The sequence below is a fragment of the Borostomias antarcticus genome (assembly GCF_949987555.1).
Source record: "Borostomias antarcticus genome assembly, chromosome: 10".
Taxonomy (NCBI): domain Eukaryota; kingdom Metazoa; phylum Chordata; class Actinopteri; order Stomiiformes; family Stomiidae; genus Borostomias; species Borostomias antarcticus.
Genome location: NC_140243.1, coordinates 2849656 through 2870722, shown reverse-complemented (window position 1 = coordinate 2870722; position 21067 = coordinate 2849656). Strand labels below are relative to the sequence as shown.

The following is a 21067-nucleotide window of genomic DNA, read 5'->3' as shown; positions in this document are numbered from 1 at the left end:
ATGAAAGGTTTGACGGAGGGAACCCACCCCAGCCGATGAGGGTGTACCACCAGAAGTACTTCTTGTGGGAGACGAAGGTGAGCGCCAGCAGGGTCTGCAGGTACATGCCCTCCACCAGCAGCCAGAAGTAGTTGGCCAGGATGCTGAACTGGAAGAAGGCAACCGCAGCCTTGCAGGAGGTCTGGAGAGGGAGAGCGCCAGCGACCAAGCCGTCACACGCGGGCCACTAGCCGCCACACGCGGGCCACTAGCCGCCACACGCGGGCCACTAGCCGTCACACGCGGGCCACTAGCCGTCACACGCGGGCCAGTAGCCGTCACACGCGGGCCAGTAGCCGTCACACGCGGGCCACTAGCCGTCACACGCGGGCCACTAGCCGTCACACGCGGGCCAATGTGCCGCATCCGTCTTGGCGTGACGGCCGAGGTCATCGTGGCGATGTGAACGCCGTTACTGTGGTTACCGAGCTACTGTACTCACAGAGAGGCCTGTGATAATATGATGTCTCTGAGCGACGGTAATCACTGTGAAGTACATTTATCCACTCCTTATCTAGAGGGCCTTTGCACGGTAATGAGACAGCCAGAGAGTGTGTGTGTGTGTGTGTGTGTGTGTGTGCGTGTGTGTGTGTGTGTGTGTGTGTGTGTGTGTGCGTGTGTGTGTGTGGGAGGGGCAGGGGTATGCAAGAGGTATAATTTGACTCTAATCAAGGTCACAGTCAATATGTCCACTTGCACGAGAAGGGCCCATTCAGACTGGGGTTGATATTAGGGTGACTCTTTTAATGCCAGCGCAAAGATGAGGTTCTGGGCGGGCGACTATGGACAGAGAGCCCCTCTCCCCGTTTCATTAACCCCTCGCCCGGCCCCAGCCAACCCTTCTTCCGCACTCCGCTTTGTCAATTACTCTCTATCGCGGTGGATTTACGTTCTAAATATAGCACCAGCGGTCTCTCGGCGTGTGAAAGACCTTTCTCTCCCGTGCCCACGTCTCTCCTCTGCCTCGGTCTCTTATCGGAGGTAATGAGTCACCGCTGATCTTCCCGATCCCAGAGCCCGCCCTGCAACACCGACGGGTCGTTTCACACAAGCCGTCCTAGAAGTCTGCTCACCCCCTTTCTCACTGCCTCGTCTGGCACCTTCAATTGTTCTCTGATAGATTATCTGGTCTGGTACAAAAGAGCATCCTTCCAGCTAACCACCAGAGCGCCGCCATCGGGGCGACTGCATTGAAAAGCCGAGATGTTAGATAAAACGATCAAATTACAGTTAAAAACGGGTTCCTTGAGTTTGAAAAGGCCTGTGTGTAATGGTGGGCTTGAGGGAGATACAGGCGGCGTGGGAGGAGTGTTTCTTTCCGACGACGTCTCACTCACGGTGGACATGAAGCAGTGGTCCAGGTCCTCGTCAGCGAAGAGCACGCCGTCCTTGATGAAGACTGCGCTGGCCCGCAGGATGAAGGAGGAGAACAGGTTGATGTGGATGTAGTTCCTGGTGCAGTGGAACTTCCTGCAGAGGAGAGCGCATTTCCTGTTTGGTACTGTATCTGCGTGTATATTGTATCACAATACTGCTATCCCATAATTCCCGGTCTTACCTGAACACAGTGAACACGAAGATGGCGGATATGAGAGAGATGAGGGAGGTAGCGTAGCCTGCTGTGTACACCCGTGTGAAGGTTGAATAGTACACCGTCTGGAAAACAACATACAGCATACAGACAGACATGTCAGTGGCCTCCATCATTGTTAAATGGAAGAGGTTTGGAAGCACCAGGGCCGTTCCTAGAGCCGCCTGACACAACTGAGCAATCAGGGGAGAAGGGCCTTGGTCAGGGAGGTGACCAAGAGCCCGATGGTCACTGACAGAGCTCCAGCGTTCCAACAAATGGTAAATGGACTGCACTTATATAGCGCTTTTCCACCTTAGCAGCACTCAAAGCGCTTTACAATGGCCTCTCATTCACCCATTCGCACACACACTCACACACCAATGGCGGAAGCTGCCATGCACTGCTCAAGGACACTTCGACATGTGGCATGAGCTGGGATCCCATTAGCTGGGATTCGAACTACTGACCCTTCGATCATTGAATGACCTGCTCTACCAACTGAGCTACAGCCGCCCCCAACAACCCTAAGCACACAGCCAAGACAACGAAGGAGTGGCTTCAGGAGAAGCCAGACTCACAGACTCAAGTCTGTGAATGTCCTTGAGTGGCCCAGAGCCCAGTCAGAGCCCAGCCAGAGCCCAGACTTGAACCTGATCTCTTGAGTGTCCCAGCCAGAGCCAAGACTTGAACCTGATCTCTTGAGTGTCCCAGCCAGAGCCCAGACTTGAACCTGATCTCTTGAGTGGCCCAGCCAGAGCCCAGACTTGAACCTGATCTCTTGAGAGGCCCAGCCAGAGCCCAGACTTGAACCTGATCTCTTGAGTGGCCCAGCCAGAGCCCAGACTTGAACCTGATCTCTTGAGTGGCCCAGCCAGAGCCCAGACTTGAACCTGATCTCTTGAGTGGCCCAGCCAGAGCCCAGACTTGAACCTGATCTCTTGAGTGGCCCAGCCAGAGCCCAGACTTGAACCTGATCTCTTGAGTGGCCCAGCCAGAGCCCAGACTTGAACCTGATCTCTTGAGTGGCCCGGCCAGAGCCCAGACTTGAACCTGATCTCTTGAGTGGCCCAGCCAGAGCCCAGACTTGAACCTGATCTCTTGAGTGGCCCAGCCAGAGCCCAGACTTGAACCTGATTGAACATCTCTGGAAACACCTGAAAATAGCTGTGCAGCAACGCTCCCCATCTAACCTGACAGAGCTTGAGAGGATCTGCAGAGAAGAATGGGAGAAATACCAAAAAAAACGTATAGCATCATACCCAAGAAGACTTGAGGCTGTAATCACTGCCAAAGGTCCCTGAACAAAGTACAGAGTAAAGGGTCTGAATACTTACATATGATATTTCAGTTTTTTATTTTTAATACCATTTTCCCCAAAAATCTAAAACACTCAGTCATTATGAGGTATTGTGTGTAGATTGATGAGAAAAAAATAATTTAGACAGTTTTGGAATAAGACGGAAAAAAAAAAAAATGAAGGGGTGGGGGTACTTTCTGGATGCACTGTAACAGGTGTGATTCTGCCCCACTTTTGTCCAATAGGACTTTAACAGTTGCATGTCCCCCTCTCAGCTTGGCTTGCCCATGTCCTCAGTACTAATCACAACCATAGGAAGACTGTGAGGAGTCACCAATTGATTTCGCCAGACAGGAAAGAGGCTGTTCTATTTCCGTCTGGGGAGAGAAAATGTTTTTCATTAGCGCGATCATGTGGAAGGCAAATTTCGACACTTTGCTCCTCGCTTTGGCAGGGAAGGACGGTGTGTGTGTGTGTGTGTGTGTGTGTGTGTGTGTGTGTGTGTGTGTGTGCGTGACTCTGCCAAGGATATCTCTCTGGGCATAGTTGCTAGCATATCCGAGTTACAAGCACAGGGAAGGACGGTGTGTGTGTGTGTGTGTGTGTGTGTGTGTGTGTGTGTGTGTGTGTGTGTGTGTGTGTGTGTGTGTGTGTGCGTGTGTGTGTGTGTGTGCGTGACTCTGCCAAGGATATCTCTCTGGGCATAGTTGCTAGCATATCCGAGTTACAAGCACAACTTTGCTCTGGAAAATCCCTTTACATGTGTCCAACAAATGAGTGACACAGACAACACAATGCAGAGTGAAATTAAGTCTAGCGTGTGTGTGTGTGTGTGTGTGTGTGTGTGTGTGTGTGTGTGTGTGTGTGTGTGTGTGTGTGTGTGTATATGGGATGTGAGGGGATCAACAGGGTGAGGAGACAGCAGAGAACACAAGGGAAAAAGAGTTCAGAGGAGAATGAGACGTGAACTGAGTTCAGAGGAGAATGAGACGTGACGGGAGGAGAGATACCAGAGCACACAGCAGAGAGACCAGAGCACACAGCAGAGATACCAGAGCACACAGCAGAGATACCAGAGCACACAGCAGAGATACCAGAGCACACACCAGTGGCTGTCAGCAGGCCTCTTTATCGACATTGGCAGGATTTCCCAAATAAGAACGTTCTTAAGGAGTATAAAGGCTCCAGAGAAGAGATCAGCTAAGATTGAGCCTTAAGATAAGAGTGTCTCCCAGACGCGTTCTTAGTGCCCTTCTTAAGACAGCGCTAAAGCAGGCTGTTAAGAAGTGTCTTAACCGGAGCTGTCCACCACCTCGGTGCTGAAAACAAATCAATCGATGACAGGCTAATCTATTGTTCCACATAATTACATGCTCAAATGCATTTTTGATGTAACAAGTGGCTCACCCCCATCAATAAAATAAGGAAAACGCAGGAAAACGAGACACCCGAAACGTGATTATGATACTAATTGCGAGCTGAATCTCTCTTTTTCCTGTTGTTCTGCCTGCCTATTCTATGTAGGATAACGTTATGTCCCATTCATTTGCAATGTGTATGTAATGTGCTAAACAATTGCCCATTACAAATATGAAACACCTAAGAACACAGCCTTAAGAAGGGTGTAAGAACACAGCCTTAAGAAGGGTGTAAGAACACAGCCTTAAGAAGGGCCTAAGAACACAGCCTTAAGAAGGGTGTAAGAACACAGCCTTAAGAAAGGTCTAAGAACACAGCCTTAAGAAGGGTCTAAGAACACAGCCTTAAGAAGGGCCTAAGAACACAGCCTTAAGAAGGGTGTAAGAACACAGCCTTAAGAAAGGTCTAAGAACACAGCCTTAAGAAGGGTGTAAGAACACAGCCTTAAGAAGGGTGTAAGAACACAGCCTTAAGAAGGGCCTAAGAACACAGCCTTAAGAAGGGTGTAAGAACACAGCCTTAAGAAGGGTGTAAGAACACAGCCTTAAGAAGGGTGTAAGAACACAGCCTTAAGAAGGGTGTAAGAACACAGCCTTAAGAAGGGTGTAAGAACACAGCCTTAAGAAGGGTCTAAGAGCACAGCCTTAAGAAGGGTGTAAGAACACAGCCTTAAGAAGGGTGTAAGAACACAGCCTTAAGAAGGGCCTAAGAACACAGCCTTAAGAAGGGTGTAATAACACAGCCTTAAGAAGGGTGTAAGAACACAGCCTTAAGAAGGGTGTAAGAACACAGCCTTAAGGAGGGTCTAAGAACACAGCCTTAAGAAGGGCCTAAGAACACAGCCTTAAGAAGGGTGTAAGAACACAGCCTTAAGAAGGGCCTAAGAACACAGCCTTAAGAAGGGTCTAAGAACACAGCCTTAAGAAGGGCCTAAGAACACAGCCTTAAGAAGGGTCTAAGAACACAGCCTTAAGAAGGGTCTAAGAACACAGCCTTAAGAAAGGTTCTAAGAACACAGCCTTAAGAAGGGTCTAAGAAGCTTCTTAGCGCTGAGAAGCTTTTGGGAAACCCGGCCAGTGTTGGACTATTCTCCCCGTTCCCCTGCTCTCTCTGACCCTCGACCCCCACCAGGCCTGCCCAGAGGAGGGCTGGGCCAGGGGAACAAGCCTGATGAATAAACCAATGTTAACCAATAACCCAAATTGTTCAAACTGTTGAAATACTTTTCGTCCTCTTTGGGGAAATAATAAAAAAAAGTTATAGGAAATTAATTCAATAAATGCACAGCGGATTATATTACAGTGCTCTGATTTGACCACTGGTGCTCCTCCAAGACTCAGGGCCCAGGATGTACAGCAAAGACGTTCAGACGGACTGAGTCACAGAAAATGAAGAGTCATGTCAGTGAACAGAGTCATGTCAGTGAACAGAGTCATGTCAGTGAAGAGTCATGTCAGTGAAGAGTCATGTCAGTGAAGAGTCATGTCAGTGAACAGAGTCATGTCAGTGAACAGAGTCATGTCAGTGAAGAGTCATGTCAGTGAAGAGTCATGTCAGTGAACAGAGTCATGTCAGTGAAGAGTCATGTCAGTGAAGAGTCATGTCTGTGAAGAGTCATGTCAGTGAACAGAGTCATGTCAGTGAACAGAGTCATGTCAGTGAAGAGTCATGTCAGTGAACAGAGTCATGTCAGTGAAGAGTCATGTCAGTGAACAGAGTCATGTCAGTGAACAGAGTCATGTCAGTGAACAGAGTCATGTCAGTAAAGAGTCATGTCAGTGAAGAGTCATCTCAGTGAACAGAGTCATGTCAGTGAAGAGTCATGTCAGTGAACAGAGTCATGTCAGTGAACAGAGTCATGTCAGTAAAGAGTCATGTCAGTGAACAGAGTCATGTCAGTGAACAGAGTCATGTCAGTGAACAGAGTCATTTCAGTGAAGAGTCATGTCAGTGAACAGAGTCATGTCAGTGAACAGAGTCATGTCAGTGAACAGAGTCATGTCAGTAAAGAGTCATGTCAGTGAACAGAGTCATGTCAGTGAACAGAGTCATGTCAGTGAACAGAGTCATGTCAGTGAAGAGTCATGTCAGTGAACAGAGTCATGTCAGTGAAGAGTCATGTCAGTGAACAGAGTCATGTCAGTGAACAGAGTCATGTCAGTGAACAGAGTCATGTCAGTAAAGAGTCATGTCAGTGAAGAGTCATCTCAGTGAACAGAGTCATGTCAGTGAAGAGTCATGTCAGTGAACAGAGTCATGTCAGTGAACAGAGTCATGTCAGTAAAGAGTCATGTCAGTGAACAGAGTCATGTCAGTGAACAGAGTCATGTCAGTGAACAGAGTCATGTCAGTGAACAGAGTCATGTCAGTGAACAGAGTCATGTCAGTGAACAGAGTCATGTCAGTAAAGAGTCATGTCAGTGAAGAGTCATCTCAGTGAACAGAGTCATGTCAGTGAACAGAGTCATGTCAGTGAACAGAGTCATGTCAGTGAACAGAGTCATGTCAGTGAAGAGTCATGTCAGTGAACAGAGTCATGTCAGTGAAAAGAGTCATGTCAGTGAAGAGTCATGTCAGTGAACAGAGTCATGTCAGTGAACAGTCATGTCAGTGAAGAGTCATGTCAGTGAACAGAGTCATGTCAGTGAAGAGTCATGTCAGTGAACAGAGTCATGTCAGTGAACAGAGTCATGTCAGTGAACAGAGTCATGTCAGTGAAGAGTCATGTCAGTGAAGAGTCATGTCAGTGAAGAGTCATGTCAGTGAACAGAGTCATGTCAGTGAACAGAGTCATGTCAGTGAACAGAGTCATGTCAGTGAAGAGTCATGTCAGTGAACAGAGTCATATCAGTGAACAGAGTCATGTCAGTAGCCATGTTTCCATCCACTTGTCAATCGAATTGTGTGAGGATCGCTAAAAATATGAATGCGAATAAAGCCGGTGAACGTGCGTTTCCATCTAGAGCTTTAAATCGGATAAAGCATTTATCACAAAAGACTTTTATCGAGCAAGAGAAAATCCAATGAGATCGACAGTACAAACTTCCATTCCTTATTCCATAAGGCATTTTTAATTCAATATAAATTAATTCGCATAAAACGTGTGGATGGAAACATGGCTAGTGAACAGAGTCATGCCAGCGTGTTGCGTCTACCTCCATGTCTGTCTCGGTGTCCTCGGTGAACTCACAGGCGTCCTCGTACGAGGGGTACAGGTTCGTCCATCCATCCTTTGTGCAGTTCCTGTAGATGTAACCTGGGAAACACGGCGGCCAATTAAAACTCGAGAAGAATGGCTTCCGCCCGCAGTCCTGTGGTGTGCTCTACAGTATGTAATGAGGCTCACACACTAGTCCATTACACACACACACACATACACACACGCACGCACACACACGCACACACACACACACACACACTAGAATCAAAGGACCCCTCCTCCCACCCCCACAAGAGGAGAGAGAAAGCAACAGCAGAGATGACAGCAAACACAACCGGTGTGTGTTCCAGCAGCATATCCTATGAGCGCTGTGTTTTGATGGTGTGTGTTCCAGGAGCATGTCCCATGAGCGCTGTGTTTTGATGGTGTGTGTTCCAGCAGCATGCCCCAGGAGCGCTGTGTTTTGACGGTGTGTGTTCCAGCAGCATATCCCATGAGCGCTGTGTTTTGACGGTGTGTGTTCCAGCAGCATATCCCATGAGCGCTGTGTTTTGACGGTGTGTGTTCCAGAAGCGCTGTGTTTTGACGGTGTGTGTTCCAGCAGCATATCCCATGAGCGCTGTGTTTTGACGGTGTGTGTTCCAGGAGCGCTGTGTTTTGACAGGCATAAACATGCAGATGAGAGGGGGGGGACCGCGGGGCTCAGTGTGTGGGGGCGTGTTCGTCTGCAGCCGCCTGACTCCCAAAGAGCTCCTGCACCATACAGGCCTGTCCCCAGGGGCGGACTGGCCATCGGGAGCACCGGGACTTTTCCCGGTGGCCTGGCATGCGGTGAATAGCCTGCCCCCCCCCCCCCCCACCCCCCCCCTCTCCCCGTCGTTCCATCTCACCACGTCGGCTCGGCTACGTTCCGGGAGGAGAGCGCGATGCACGCTGTGCAAGACTGTGTGTGTCGCCTCCCTCTGCGCTGAATAGCTTTCTGTAGATTGAGCTTTCACCACATTGCACCAGTTTTCTTTGTGGTGAAATCTACTGACGTAACTAGGCCATCAAAATGATGGACGAGGCAGGCTGAACACACAGAAACACAGCACACACAGACACACACACACACACACATACACACACACACACACATACAAACGCTCACACATGCATGCACACACGTGCATATGCATACACACTCACGCACGCACATACACATACACACACACACACACACACACTCACACTCACACACACACACACACACACACACACAGAGTGGCAAATGCTAGGCTATGTAATGATGGACGAGGAATGTCAGTCACAGGAGAAGTAGCCCTCTGGCTGTGTTCATTAGAGCATAATTGGCCGGACCATAATTCCATCTGCATCTTAATGAGATGGGTGGGTGAAGATAAGGCAACACAGCTCCTACTGTCCTCTGGAGAGCAGATAACTGATCTCTGAACACACATTATAAAACACACACACACACACACACACCATAACCTCAGCATTACAGCTGTTCGGCACAGGGCTGAAAATGAAAATGGTAAATGGACTGCACTTATATAGTGCTTTTCCACCTTAGCGGCACTCAAAGCGCTTTACAATGGCCTCTCATTCACCCATTCACAGTAGCTGCCATGCAAGGTGCTAACCTGCTCATTGGAAGCAATTTGGGGTTAGGTGTCTTGCTCAAGGACACTTCGACATGTGGACAGTCGGAGCTGGGATTCGAACCACTGACCCTTCGATCACTGAACGACCCGCTCTACCAACTGCGCTACACCCTACAGGATAACCAGGACAGTTCCCCATACAGAGAAGCTTGTTCAGTCCATGTCATTCAGATCTCTGCAGGAAGCCTGAAGGACCATTGAGCAGAGGTGATGAATACGAATGAGCATCAAGACCTGAACCATCTCCCACCATGGCCTGAAGTCAGTTAGGATGGATCCACTCAAACAAGCTATGTCTAGAACAGCCATGCATACAGAAGGTCACTAAGTCAAATGTGTGCCTGTGTGTGTGTGTGTGTGTGTGTGTGTGTGTGTGTGTGTGTGTGTGTGTGTGTGTGTGTGTGTGTGTGTGTGTGTGGCCTTTAAAAAGTGGCCTTTAAAAAGTGTGCATCATGCGGACATGTGTTTGTCCTCCCAGCAGCTGACAGACAGTGGGAGGATGTAGGTGATTGAGCGGTGGGCGGTGTGACTGATAACCCGCTGGTGGAAATTTTCTGCATTAGCATGACAGCCAGGAGGGCTGGAGGCGGTGTTGAAGGTGGGCGAGCGGTTGGCGGTGCTAGCTAGCCCTGAGCAGCGGAGGACTAAGGCCCGAGAAGGCTCCGGGGAGAACATGGTGCTGAAGCGCCGTGGCTAACGAGCTACGCTAGCTCTCTTCCTCTCGCTCTCGACTCTCGTGGTGAGCGAGCCCTTTGATTTTTTCATTAATTCATTATTTTCCTTGCCTGCGGTGGAGTCTGCGGGGGAGGGAGGGGGGCGGGGCTACTATGGCGCCCACTCCGAACTGAGTGACTCATGAATGACTAATCCTAGCCTCTGCCCTCACACCAACAAGTCCAAAACCCAAGTTTCACAGAGGGCACTCTCGTTGCAGTATCTCTCCATTTCTATCTCTCTCTCTCTCCCCCTCTCTCTCGCTCTCTCTCTCTCTCTCTCTCTCTCTCTCCCTCCCCCTCTCTCCCTCCCCCTCTCTATCTCTATTTCTCTCTCTCTCTCTCTCCCTCCCTCTCTCTCCCTCCCTCTCTCTCTCTCTCTCTCTCTCTCTCCCTCCCCCTCTCTCTCTTTCTCTCCCCCTCAGTATTCTCTGTCATTGAGGAAAATAAGAACTTCTTTCAACCCTCCGCAAAACACACACACACACACACACACACACACAAACACACACACAAGCACACACAGCGACGCGTCTCTATGTGTCAAAATCGTTTACACAGTCACACTTTTACAAGCTTCTTCTATCTAACATCAACCATTTTATGAGAGGCCATAACTGTGTTTGTTTTGTTTAGGCCGGACCAGCTGGTGGAGGAGGTAGGCAGGGTCATGTACACACAGCCTAGAGAGGGGAGGAATCCATGGGATCTTCTACCTCTGAGACCAGAACACACATCCATTACACACTACTAAACATAACCTGAAGGTAGAAACTCCCAAGATGGATGTCTGGAGTATTTATCGCAGTGTGTCCTGCGTGTTTCCGGGACATGAGACAGGGTCGAGAGTGAAAGGTCAGACAGACGTTACCTTGGTTGTTGGCGAAGAACTGGGAGACGTTAGCGCAGGAGACGCTGACCACCTGGCCCACCTCGGCGCGGTACCAGCAGCGAAGCTCGTCCCACTCCGTCCGACAGCCTGGCGGAGAGAGGAGGACAGGAAGTTCACACGACGTGTCACTTCCTTTCAGAGGGCGAGCCCGGAGCTGATTTATAATACCTCGATGCATGAATCCGCTGTGAACTTTAGAAAGCCGTACGTCATGTTTGGGTTCAGCAAAGGGTCATGTTACTGTAATGATGGAGACTCATAGCCACCTCTCAGACCTTTGAAAACAAAGTACCAGTGTTTCACAGTTTTAAAAAATGAGGTTGACCTAAAAGGTAATTGGAAACGTAAATCAGATCTTTCAGTGTCAAGACCTGAAAGAACGCAAAGGTCAAAGTTAAACAGATTCCCTGTTAAGTCTTCCTACAGCGTTTCTCCTAAACGGCACAAATTTGTCTTGCTGTAGCGACAATAAAATAAGTGAGTGTTACAGAGGCCTCCAACTCTTTTCTTCAGGTTACTGCATGCTGCTGAGTCATCACACCAGCCATCCAACCAGTCATTCAGTCAGTCAGTCAGTCAGCCAGTCAGTCAGTCAGTCAGTCAGTTATCACACCATCCAGCCATCCAACCAGCCAGCCAGTCAGCCAGTCAGTCAGTCAGTCAGTCAGTCAGTCAGTCAGTCAGTCAGTCAGTCAGTCAGTCAGCCAGTCAGTCAGTCAGTCAGTCAGTCAGTCAGTCATCACACCAGCCATCTAGCCAGTCTAATGAGGTGTGTGTGGGGGGGGGGGGGGGGAGCACGGCCTTGAAGAGAAGACTCCCTGTAAAGATGACTCCCACTGAGTTCCTGCATTCTGCTGCTGCTTTTTTATTCTCTCTCTCTCTCTCTGTCTTTCTCTCTCTCTCTCTCTCTCCTTCTCTCAAAAATGGGCAGAGGTGTTAATGAGAGCTCCAGGGTTCTCTGTGGGTTTTTATGGGCTTCCTGCTCCGCTAATCAGTTATTTTTGTTGGACTCACTCCAATATGTGTGGACTGTACATCATAGATGTACTGTACCGTATGCATGTACAGACCAGGGTTATAATAGTTTTGCTTTTTTCATTATTTTTTATTTTTTATATCGTTTTAACTTTTTGTGTTAAATGTCAGTTTAGTTTTTAAAGCATATTTGCTAGTTTAGTTTATTTTTTATTTTTTGATAATGCTTAGTTTTAGTTTAGTTTTTATTAGTTTCAGTATTAGTTTTAGTTTTTCTTTTCTTCTGTGCTAGACTTGTGAGACCATCCTGATCTCGTGAGCTCACGTTGTTTCACTCCGTGTGAAACAAACCATCTGGTGCACGTCAGATTACTTCTGCGCAGGGGCACAGCTAAATAAATAATGGAGGATAGATTTCATATCCACCCAAAATACTAGGCTTATGTATGGAATGAAAAAGACTAAAACTAAGGACATTTTCTCTATAATTTTAGTTTATTTTAGTTAGTTTTGTAAACACACAATACAGTTTTAGTTAGTTATCGGTTTTTTGTAAAGCCTAGTTTTTATTTTTATTTCAGTTAACTAAAATGTTTTTTCACACCTAGTTTTCGTTTTTTAGTTAGTTTTCGTTAACTATAATAACCTTGGTACAGACACACACACACACACACACACACACACACACACACACTGTGTTTATTTGACTGAGTAGAAAGGCTAATTTGAGAATGTGTTCATTTCCAGATTTCATACTAAATCAACTGAGCCGGCAGAGAGGAACCCCTGGGATGGTTTGGTTTCCTTCCCCATCAACCTCTGTCTATTCCTCATCAACCATTCTATCACTAATATGGTCACCAATTGGATACTGTATCTTATTTCAGGTACATTTCTGGCTTATTAATATTATACATAAGCTTATGAAGCTGCTCATCAAACTGTTTCTAAGGGACTAACTAAATTATCATCACATGAATAAAAATATTTTTTTCTTTGCGTTTCCCCATGTCTGGGAAGAGGTTGGTTGTCTCTGCAGCCCCCACAGTGTCTACAGCATGTAACCCCCCCCCACGCCTGACAGGCGATCCCCGCGGGCTGCACCCACTCACAATTAGAGCTGGTGTTGGAGAGAGAGCTGTAATGAGAGGGCAATATCGGTCTCCTTACCCAGAATGCCTGGCTGCACTATCAAAGACCTTCACACAAGTCATCAATTACAACAGACGCCGAGAGAACGACGTGTCATTCATAATCAAACACGGCCTTTAGCGAACACTCGGGATGTTTGGAAGAGGTTGGCAAAGTTGTGAAGTCACAATCCTCTATCTTTAGTCAATATGTACAGTTTCTGTCAGGTGAAATGTTTATTATAAGCGCTTTGAGTGCCGCTAAGGTGGAAAAGCGCTATATAAGTGCAGTCCATTTACCATTTAGTTGCAGTGTACTATGACGACTAATGTTTTGCTAATGCCTTTTCTACTGCACTGTTGTGACTTTAAGTGCAACTATCTACCCTAATTCCAGCCTTTTCCCCAACCCCGTAAAATTTTCTACAAATTCAGATAGATCCGTACCTACAGGGCCCTCTACTCCATGCAGAGGTGACGTACTGTAGGAGCCCCTTCAAAGGACCCTCCATGTCATGAAGTTCTTCTGCAGATCTGAACCACACAGTAGGTCCAGTCCCACTTACTACTACAACATCAATTTGGATAAAAACACCAAATGAAGACCAGAATGTTCTGTACGTATTTCACTATGTCTGTGCAAGCCTAAAACATTGTCTCAGTGAAAAAAGTGTTTTTGCTATATACTGTACAGGTACAGTAGTTACTCTATAAGGTTATAAATAGGCTGTTCTTTTGCCATGAAAAAGGCCCTGTGTTAGTGCACTAGGACAGGGCCTTCTCCCATTGGCTGAAGTGGACTGTACAGCCGAGAGATGCTGTGTTTATGTCCTCAGTAATCAGGGTGTTAGCTAACCTCCTTGTTCTCTGTTCTCAGGGTGCGTCAGTGATGGATGAATATAGTGATTCTCTCTCTCTATCCTAAGCACACTAGGCAGTCTCTCTCTATCCTAAGTACACTAGGAAGTCTCTCTCTATCCTAAGCACACTAGGCAGTCTCTCTCTATCCTAAGTACACTAGGCAGTATAACCCGGGATACCTGTAGTGTGTACTGGTTTCTCTCCCTTCGTATTTATGACTCTCCTATACTGCGTCAGTTATCCCCTTAGCATGGCTGGACATGTCTTTATCCCGTCCTCTTATCAGTGTTAGCAAACTCACTGTGACACACGCATTGGCGTACACACAAATACTGTACATGCGCGCACACACACACGTGCACAAACACACGCGCACACACGCACACACACACACACACACACACACACACACAGAAGGGCAAGCACCCTCCGAGTCATACACATCATCAGTTAGCCTCATCTCATGTTAAACACGTGTGTTGGGACAGGTGTGTCATCTGTTCCAGGTAGCACTGACGGGTTAACAGGCCACTCCACCCTCTGATTTATAATGTACCTGTGACAAGTGACATCCTGGAAGGTCACTCTACGCCTGTGGGTACACTTATGTAAACCACAGGAACTGGAACAGGCAGTCCTACAGCTCTCCTGTCTTTTTATTTATTTAACCTTTATTTAACCAGATAAAAGCATTGAGATAAAATCTCTTTTACAATACTGACCTGGCCAAGAAGGCAGCAAAGTTTCACATAGAAAGACACAAGGACATATAAAATACAGAGAACAACACAACTAAATATACAAAAGGCTCAGACCACGTGGGAACAATAAGAAATTAAGATATATTACTACATGAGCAGCTGGTGGTAAGGACTTCTGATAGTTTCAGTTTAAAGCTGGCTAACGGAATAAGTGCCATCAGTTTGAGGCTTGACTGAAGGTCATTCCAAGACCTGGGAACCTTCTGTGTTTCACCTGTCTGGGAGCAAAGTCGTGTCACTCTCCTCCTCTTGTGTATTTAAGCGTTAATACTGAAAATGGAATGATATGCGGTCCCAGGTGTGTGTTACAAAGTATTTTAACACGGCTTCCAGCCAATCAGAATCAAGAACCAGAACTAACCGTTGTATAACATGTCACAGCACATAGAAACACAAGAATCCATCAACTGACGTTTGTGTAACTTTACATCAATGTTTTGGACACCAGCAAGTCCAAAACAACTCAAGTTTAACAGAGGGCACTCTCGTTGCAGTATCTCTCTCTCTCTCTCTCTCTCTCTCTATCTCTCTCTCTCTCTGCATCTCATCTCATTATCTGTGGCTGAGTATTCTCTCAGTCATTGAGGAAAATAAGAACTTCTTTCAACCCGCGCAAAACACACACACACACACACACGCACACGCACACACACGCACACACAGCGACGCGTCTCTATGTGCCAAAATCGTTTACACAGTCACACGTTTACAAGCTTCTTCTATCTGTCTTTCCGGCATTGGAAAGACACAGTGTGGACGGTCAGGGGTATAGACATGATCTGGTTTCCGGAGAGGCTGAATTTGATTTCGCCAGAGAGCTGAAAGTATGCCCTCCTCTCTTTTCTCTCCTCGGGTTTCGATTCCTTCCCTAGTTCCTCTTCTGGTCTGAACTCTTCCCCCGCAGGCGTGGTTTTCAGCCTTAATGTGGCATTTGTCTTCTGTTCCTCTTCCACTAATGGCTCTGGGTTCTGTCCTAACACTGTTAACGATATTGTTCAAAATGCTCGGTCCATTCTGGAAATCTGATATCTGTGCTTCAATAAAAGACGTGACTTGATATGTGATTTAAGTAAATGTATTCTTGCGGCTATCTGGGAGATGGAGAGGTGGCATAAAGGGAGATGATAGAGAGAGAGTCAGAGAGAGAGAGATGGAGAGAGAGATGAAGAAAGAGAAAGAGAGAGAGAGAGGGAGGGGGAGAGGGAGAGAGAGGGAGGGGAAGAGGGAGAGCGAGGGAGGGAGGGGAAAAGGGAGAGAGAGGGAGGGGAAGAGGGAGAGAGAAAGAGAGAGAGAGGAAGAGAGAAAGAGAGAGGGAGAGAGAAAAAAAAGAGAGATGGGAAGAGAGAAAGGGAGAGAGATATGTTCAGTGATCATGGTCCTTTTCCATGTCATTGTAATGAGACACATTTTGTGATATGGCCTCACTACACACACTGATATCAGTGAAGCAGAGACACAAACTAAACAATTCTCTTTCATGCGCCTCACAATAGAAGAGTAACAGAGACTGGCTGTGATGTTTGGAAGTACCTCGACATTCGTGTCTCTCTCCGTCCTCCCCAATGCCTCCCTTTATCTTTCTCTCTCCTCTAAATCCCTTCCTCCCTTCCTGCTCCCAGTGATACTGTCACAGTGATGGATAGGAGGCTGGAGCAGGCCAGAAACACACACACACACACACACACACTTATGTACCGAACAAAACGTAAATCGTAAAGGTGTCTTATAATCCCATATGGGATGGGCCGACAGGCATGACACAAATAAAAAAAATAATTCATTCATTCATTCATTCACACACACACACACACACACACACACACACAGCAGAGAGGGCAGGAGTGTCATGGTAGGCAATGTTCCGTGTAAATGCCAAGAGTGGAGCATGAAAGACATCTTAACACACGCACGCACGTACTACGGACACACACCAATCACGTACCACGCACACACACCAATCACGTACTACGCACACACACCAATCACGTACCACGCACACACACCAATCATGTACCACGCACACACTCACGTACCACGCACACACACCAATCAAATTATCCAATGATGTGCCGGACAATATTGCCTGAAGCACATCTGTAAAAAATAAATAAATATATATATATATACTGTATCAACTGTAACTTTTCATATCCTTTTATTGCTGTCTTCTTTTTCCGCTCTCTCTTCTGGTCTCCCACTCCCTGCCGACCCCTCCAGCATCTCCTCAGGTATCTGTGTGTTACGTTTGTTCTGTCTGCGATACTAGCGTTCTGTGTGGGTTTTTGTTAGTGGTTTCCTTGTCCTGAATCCCTTCCCAGCATGCATCGTGGGGGAAAGGCTAGGTAAGAAACCCATAGGTGTACACCTCATCACGTACTGTAGGCAACCCTTCGCTACAGTATATACACTACAGTAGGGCAGGGCGAGTGGGCGTCGCACCTTTCTGTGTAGCAGTTAGGTAAGTGCTGAGGGCCTATATGATTCTAGTTAGTTACTGAATAGGGAAGCTCAGGGTCCTCGTTGTTTTAGACATGCCCCTCACAGTCCTTCTCCTCTCCCGTTGTTTTGTTAGAACCATACCCTGTTTATTCTTTATTGTCTGGTTGATGTTGTTCTGGATTATTTTCTATTTAAGTGACCTTTCTGGGAAAGGTTAATTAATAAATACCACGCTTTGGGTTTTTTCTTGTTTGTAGTTGGGTGCGTTTTGTTTCTGCTCCCGCCACTGTCCTCCTCCCTGCAGCAGTGTGCGTGCCTACGGGCCGCTATGTTACCCCGGCTCCCTACCGTCGGAGGGGGAGCAGAGCAGAGAGCATCTCCCCTCCCCACCTCCGGCACGGCTCCGGTACGGCTCCGGTTACTGCACACTACCGTCTGGGCTCTCACGATCCTTCACCTACAAAAATACACGACATGCCTCGAACGTGATGAGTCAAACAGCCGAGTACTGATAAATAAGATATTGAAGATATTGTAGATATGGTAGATATGGTAGATATGGTAGATATGGTAGATATTGTAGATATGGTAGATATCATAGATATTGTAGATATGGTAGATATGGTAGATATGGTAGATATAGTAGATATTGTAGATATTATAGATATGGTAGATATTGTAGATATTGTAGATATGGTAAATATTGTAGATATGGTAGATATGGTAGATTGTTGTTTTACATGAGCTTGCCAGGCCGCTTAACACGGGCTCTGCGCTTCAACAAGACACGCAGCTAGCTGACCGTCTGGGAAAGCTCCACTGGAAACCGTCTGGAAAAGGTCAGGCGCAGGTGATTGGATGAACTATGTCACCGTCTATCACAGGCTTCTCGCTGTCGTCATATCTAAACACCCCCCGTAGCCGCTAGTAGTTTCAAGGGCCTAAATTCAGTTCGGAGTCAAACGGATCTCACGAGGCTGACACACACCAGTTGAGACCCGGCAATGCCTCCGACTCCCACACTGCCAGAGTGGTCTGAGAGGGGTCTCATCCGCTGCCCTGGACGTCCCTGTCTGGGCAGGCTGTCAGGGCTTGTGTTCAGTTGGGTTCCAGACTGGTCCCAGGCAAGGTTATAATAGTTTTGATTTTTTCATTAGTTTTTATTTTTATATCGTTTTTAAATTTCAGTTTAGTTTTGATTAGTTTTAAAGGACAATGCCCGTTTTTGACAACCTGGACCTTATTTACGACATATTATAAGACGTTTGACTCTCATGCGCACAGCGTGCTGGAGCAACGATTGCGCGCTGTGCGCATTAGTGCTGGAGCAAGTGAGGAAGCTATTTCGTTTCGAAAGACGTTTCTAAAGATCATGGCATGTGAAAACCACAACAGGCCTATGCTCTATGTAAGCACAACTAGCGATGTCTCCGAACTACACCAAAGTGATCTCGGTGAGTCAAACGTCTTATAATATGTCGTAAATAAGGTCCAGGTTGTCAAAAACGAGCATTGTCCTTTAAAGCAGGTTTGCTAGTTTAGTTTAGTTTAGTTTTTTTTTTTAAATACTTAGTTTTAGTTTAGTTTTTATTAGTTTCAGTAGCCTATTACTTTTAGTTTTTCTTCTTCTGCGCTAGCCTTGTGAGACCATCCTGATCTTGTGAGCTCACATTGTTTCACTCCGTGTGAAACAAACCATCTGGACCACGTCAGGTTACTTCTGCACAGGGGCACAGCTAAATAAATAATGGAGGATAGATTTCATATCCACCCAAAATACTAGGCTTATGTATGAAATGAAAAAGACTAAAACTAAGGACATTTTCTCAATAATTTTAGTTTATTTTAGTTAGTTTTGTAAACACACAATACAGTTTTAGTTAGTTATCGTTTTTTTTTTAAGCCTAGTTTTAATTTTTATATCAGTTAACTAAAATGTTTTTTCACACCTAGTTTTCGCTTTTTAGTTAGTTTTCGTTAACTATAATAACCTTGGTCCCAGGCCCTCCGCTCCACTAGCTCAGTCCACCGAGGCTGAGCAGACCGGCCTGTCTGGCTGGATGGGGGAAAGGTTTGAGAGTGGAATCAATGGAGCGCCTCGAAGGCGTGGGACCAGCTGGGGCTGCATCCCCCTGTGGGCAGCATTGTGTAGCAGGTCAAGTCAGACAGGAGGGGCCATCGTCCAGCTCGGAGAGACCCACAACCTCCACACCTGACCATAATGGCTGTGCCTTTGGTGCCGTTGACCACAGGAAACAGGCGACAAACGGTGTGATTAATTCTGAATGACAACAGCTGTGGTGAACGCCGACAGGCCCGTGGGCGAGCGGATGACTACCTCGCTTTTGATGTTGACCTTCTTAAAATGGCTGAAATGGAAAGCCGCGCAGCTGGAATGACCGCGTCATTCGCCTCACGGAGCTCGTGACAGGCAAAGAGAGATGATTGTGGAGCTTTAGTCAGCAACTCCGATGGGAAAAGATGCCCAGTCCTCTCCTAGGAGAAGCTCTTCCTCTGGGTTATTCACAGTTTCCATCAATTCTGTGGCCTCACCTGCTTCATTAGGATATGAAATGAGATGGGAGTGCTCCAGTTTGAGGTAGCCCCTTTAATCTGAGAGCACTCCACACCTGATTACACCTGCTGATTGTGTTTGGATGCTCTGGCCTACATCACTGTGGAAGACCAGTCCATGGTGGAGAGGGCGGAAATAGGCTCCCTTCATTTTTAATCAAAGACTGATGACTGGCCCAGGTAGGGTTCACTTTCAGAGTGATTGAAGACATGGCCAACTCTAGCCAAAGGGCAACAGAGTAAACCTGGAGTCAGTATCCTGATCACGTGAGCTGACATTCAGTTTTTCTCCACAGATCAGTCCGGACATCCACCCGTTCAAACTGATTTCGATCCGAATAGATATTGGTCGGGCCAATCACAACCGTCTGGCGCCGGTTTGATATGATGGCTGAACCTAATTGATATGACCTAGTTGTGTGTTCATTACTCTGATTGGTTGTGGGGTCTATCCAATTGCGTCCAGAGGCATTTTTGGTCTGCGCGACTGCGCCTGTTAAGGTCCCTTGGAAACCAAAAATTAACTGAGAATTTCCAAACACTTTGCATTTTTGTTAATATAGGCTAATAGAAAGTTAGTATATAGTATTGGATCTTTTGTATAAATCATGTACAGAGAATGTAGCAGACAACTGGAAGGACTGGTAGTTAATCACTAAAACAAACTACAGTACAACTCACCTCATGTCTAATGAAGTCTTGAACTGACTTAAGTGTGGCAGACAATTTTTGAGTTTATGCCAATGTGTGTGTGTGTGTGTGTGTGTGTGTGTGTGTGTGTGTGTGTGTGTGTGTGTGTGTGTGTGTGTGTGTGTGTGTGCGTGCAAAGCAAGTTCCCCTGAAATTGGCTGCATGGAACATAAGAACTCTCCTGGACAACAACCCTGACAGGCCGCACTCAAGAAGAACTGCACTTGTTGCTGCTGAGCTCAGACATTATGACGTCGACATCGCCGCCATGAGTGAGACCAGACTTCTGGATGAGGGATCCTTAAAGGCAGAAGGCCAGGGTTATACCTTTTTCTGGAAGGGATACCCCACCGGAAGACCGCATCACCATGGTGTCGATCTGGCCATAAAAAAACAGCCTGCTACCCAGTCTCACTGAAACACCCACCAGGCATAAGTGAAAGACTTGTCTGTCCGTATCCCCCTGGCAAAATAACGCTATGCAACTCTTCTCAGTGTCTATGCGCCAACTCTACCATGTGAGAATGAAGCAAAGGACCGTTTCTACCAGGAACTAGATGAGGCCCTACAGCGCATTCCTTGCAGTGATAAAATCCTCTTGCTTGGTGATTTTAATGCCAGGGTGGATAAAAATCACCTCATATTGAATGGAGTAATAGGGAAGCATGGTATCGGGGAAGTTAATACCAATGGTATGAGACTACGCAGTCTCTGTGCAGAGCATGACTTGACAATCACAAATACAGTCTTCCAACAGAAAAATAAATACAAGGCCTCCTGGATGCACCCACGATCCAAGCAATGGCACCTGCTGGATTATGTCATCGTGAGACGCAAAGACATCAAGGACGTGCACATCACCCGTGCAATGCGAGGT

The 21067-nt window shown here is 47.0% G+C and overlaps 1 protein-coding gene across 1 annotated transcript in view; it reads right to left on the bottom strand.

Moving 5' to 3' along the window:
* ghrhrb (growth hormone releasing hormone receptor b) overlaps positions 1–21067 on the bottom strand; it is a gene marked incomplete at both ends in the record, with an annotated part of 36234 nt that overhangs the window by 2505 nt on the left and 12662 nt on the right. Inside the window, 5 exons of the mRNA XM_084443862.1 lie at positions 28–181; positions 1377–1509; positions 1598–1695; positions 7484–7584; positions 10740–10847. Of these exons, the coding sequence (XP_084299988.1) occupies positions 28–181; positions 1377–1509; positions 1598–1695; positions 7484–7584; positions 10740–10847 (594 nt within the window). The remainder of the gene's footprint in view (positions 1–27; positions 182–1376; positions 1510–1597; positions 1696–7483; positions 7585–10739; positions 10848–21067) is intronic.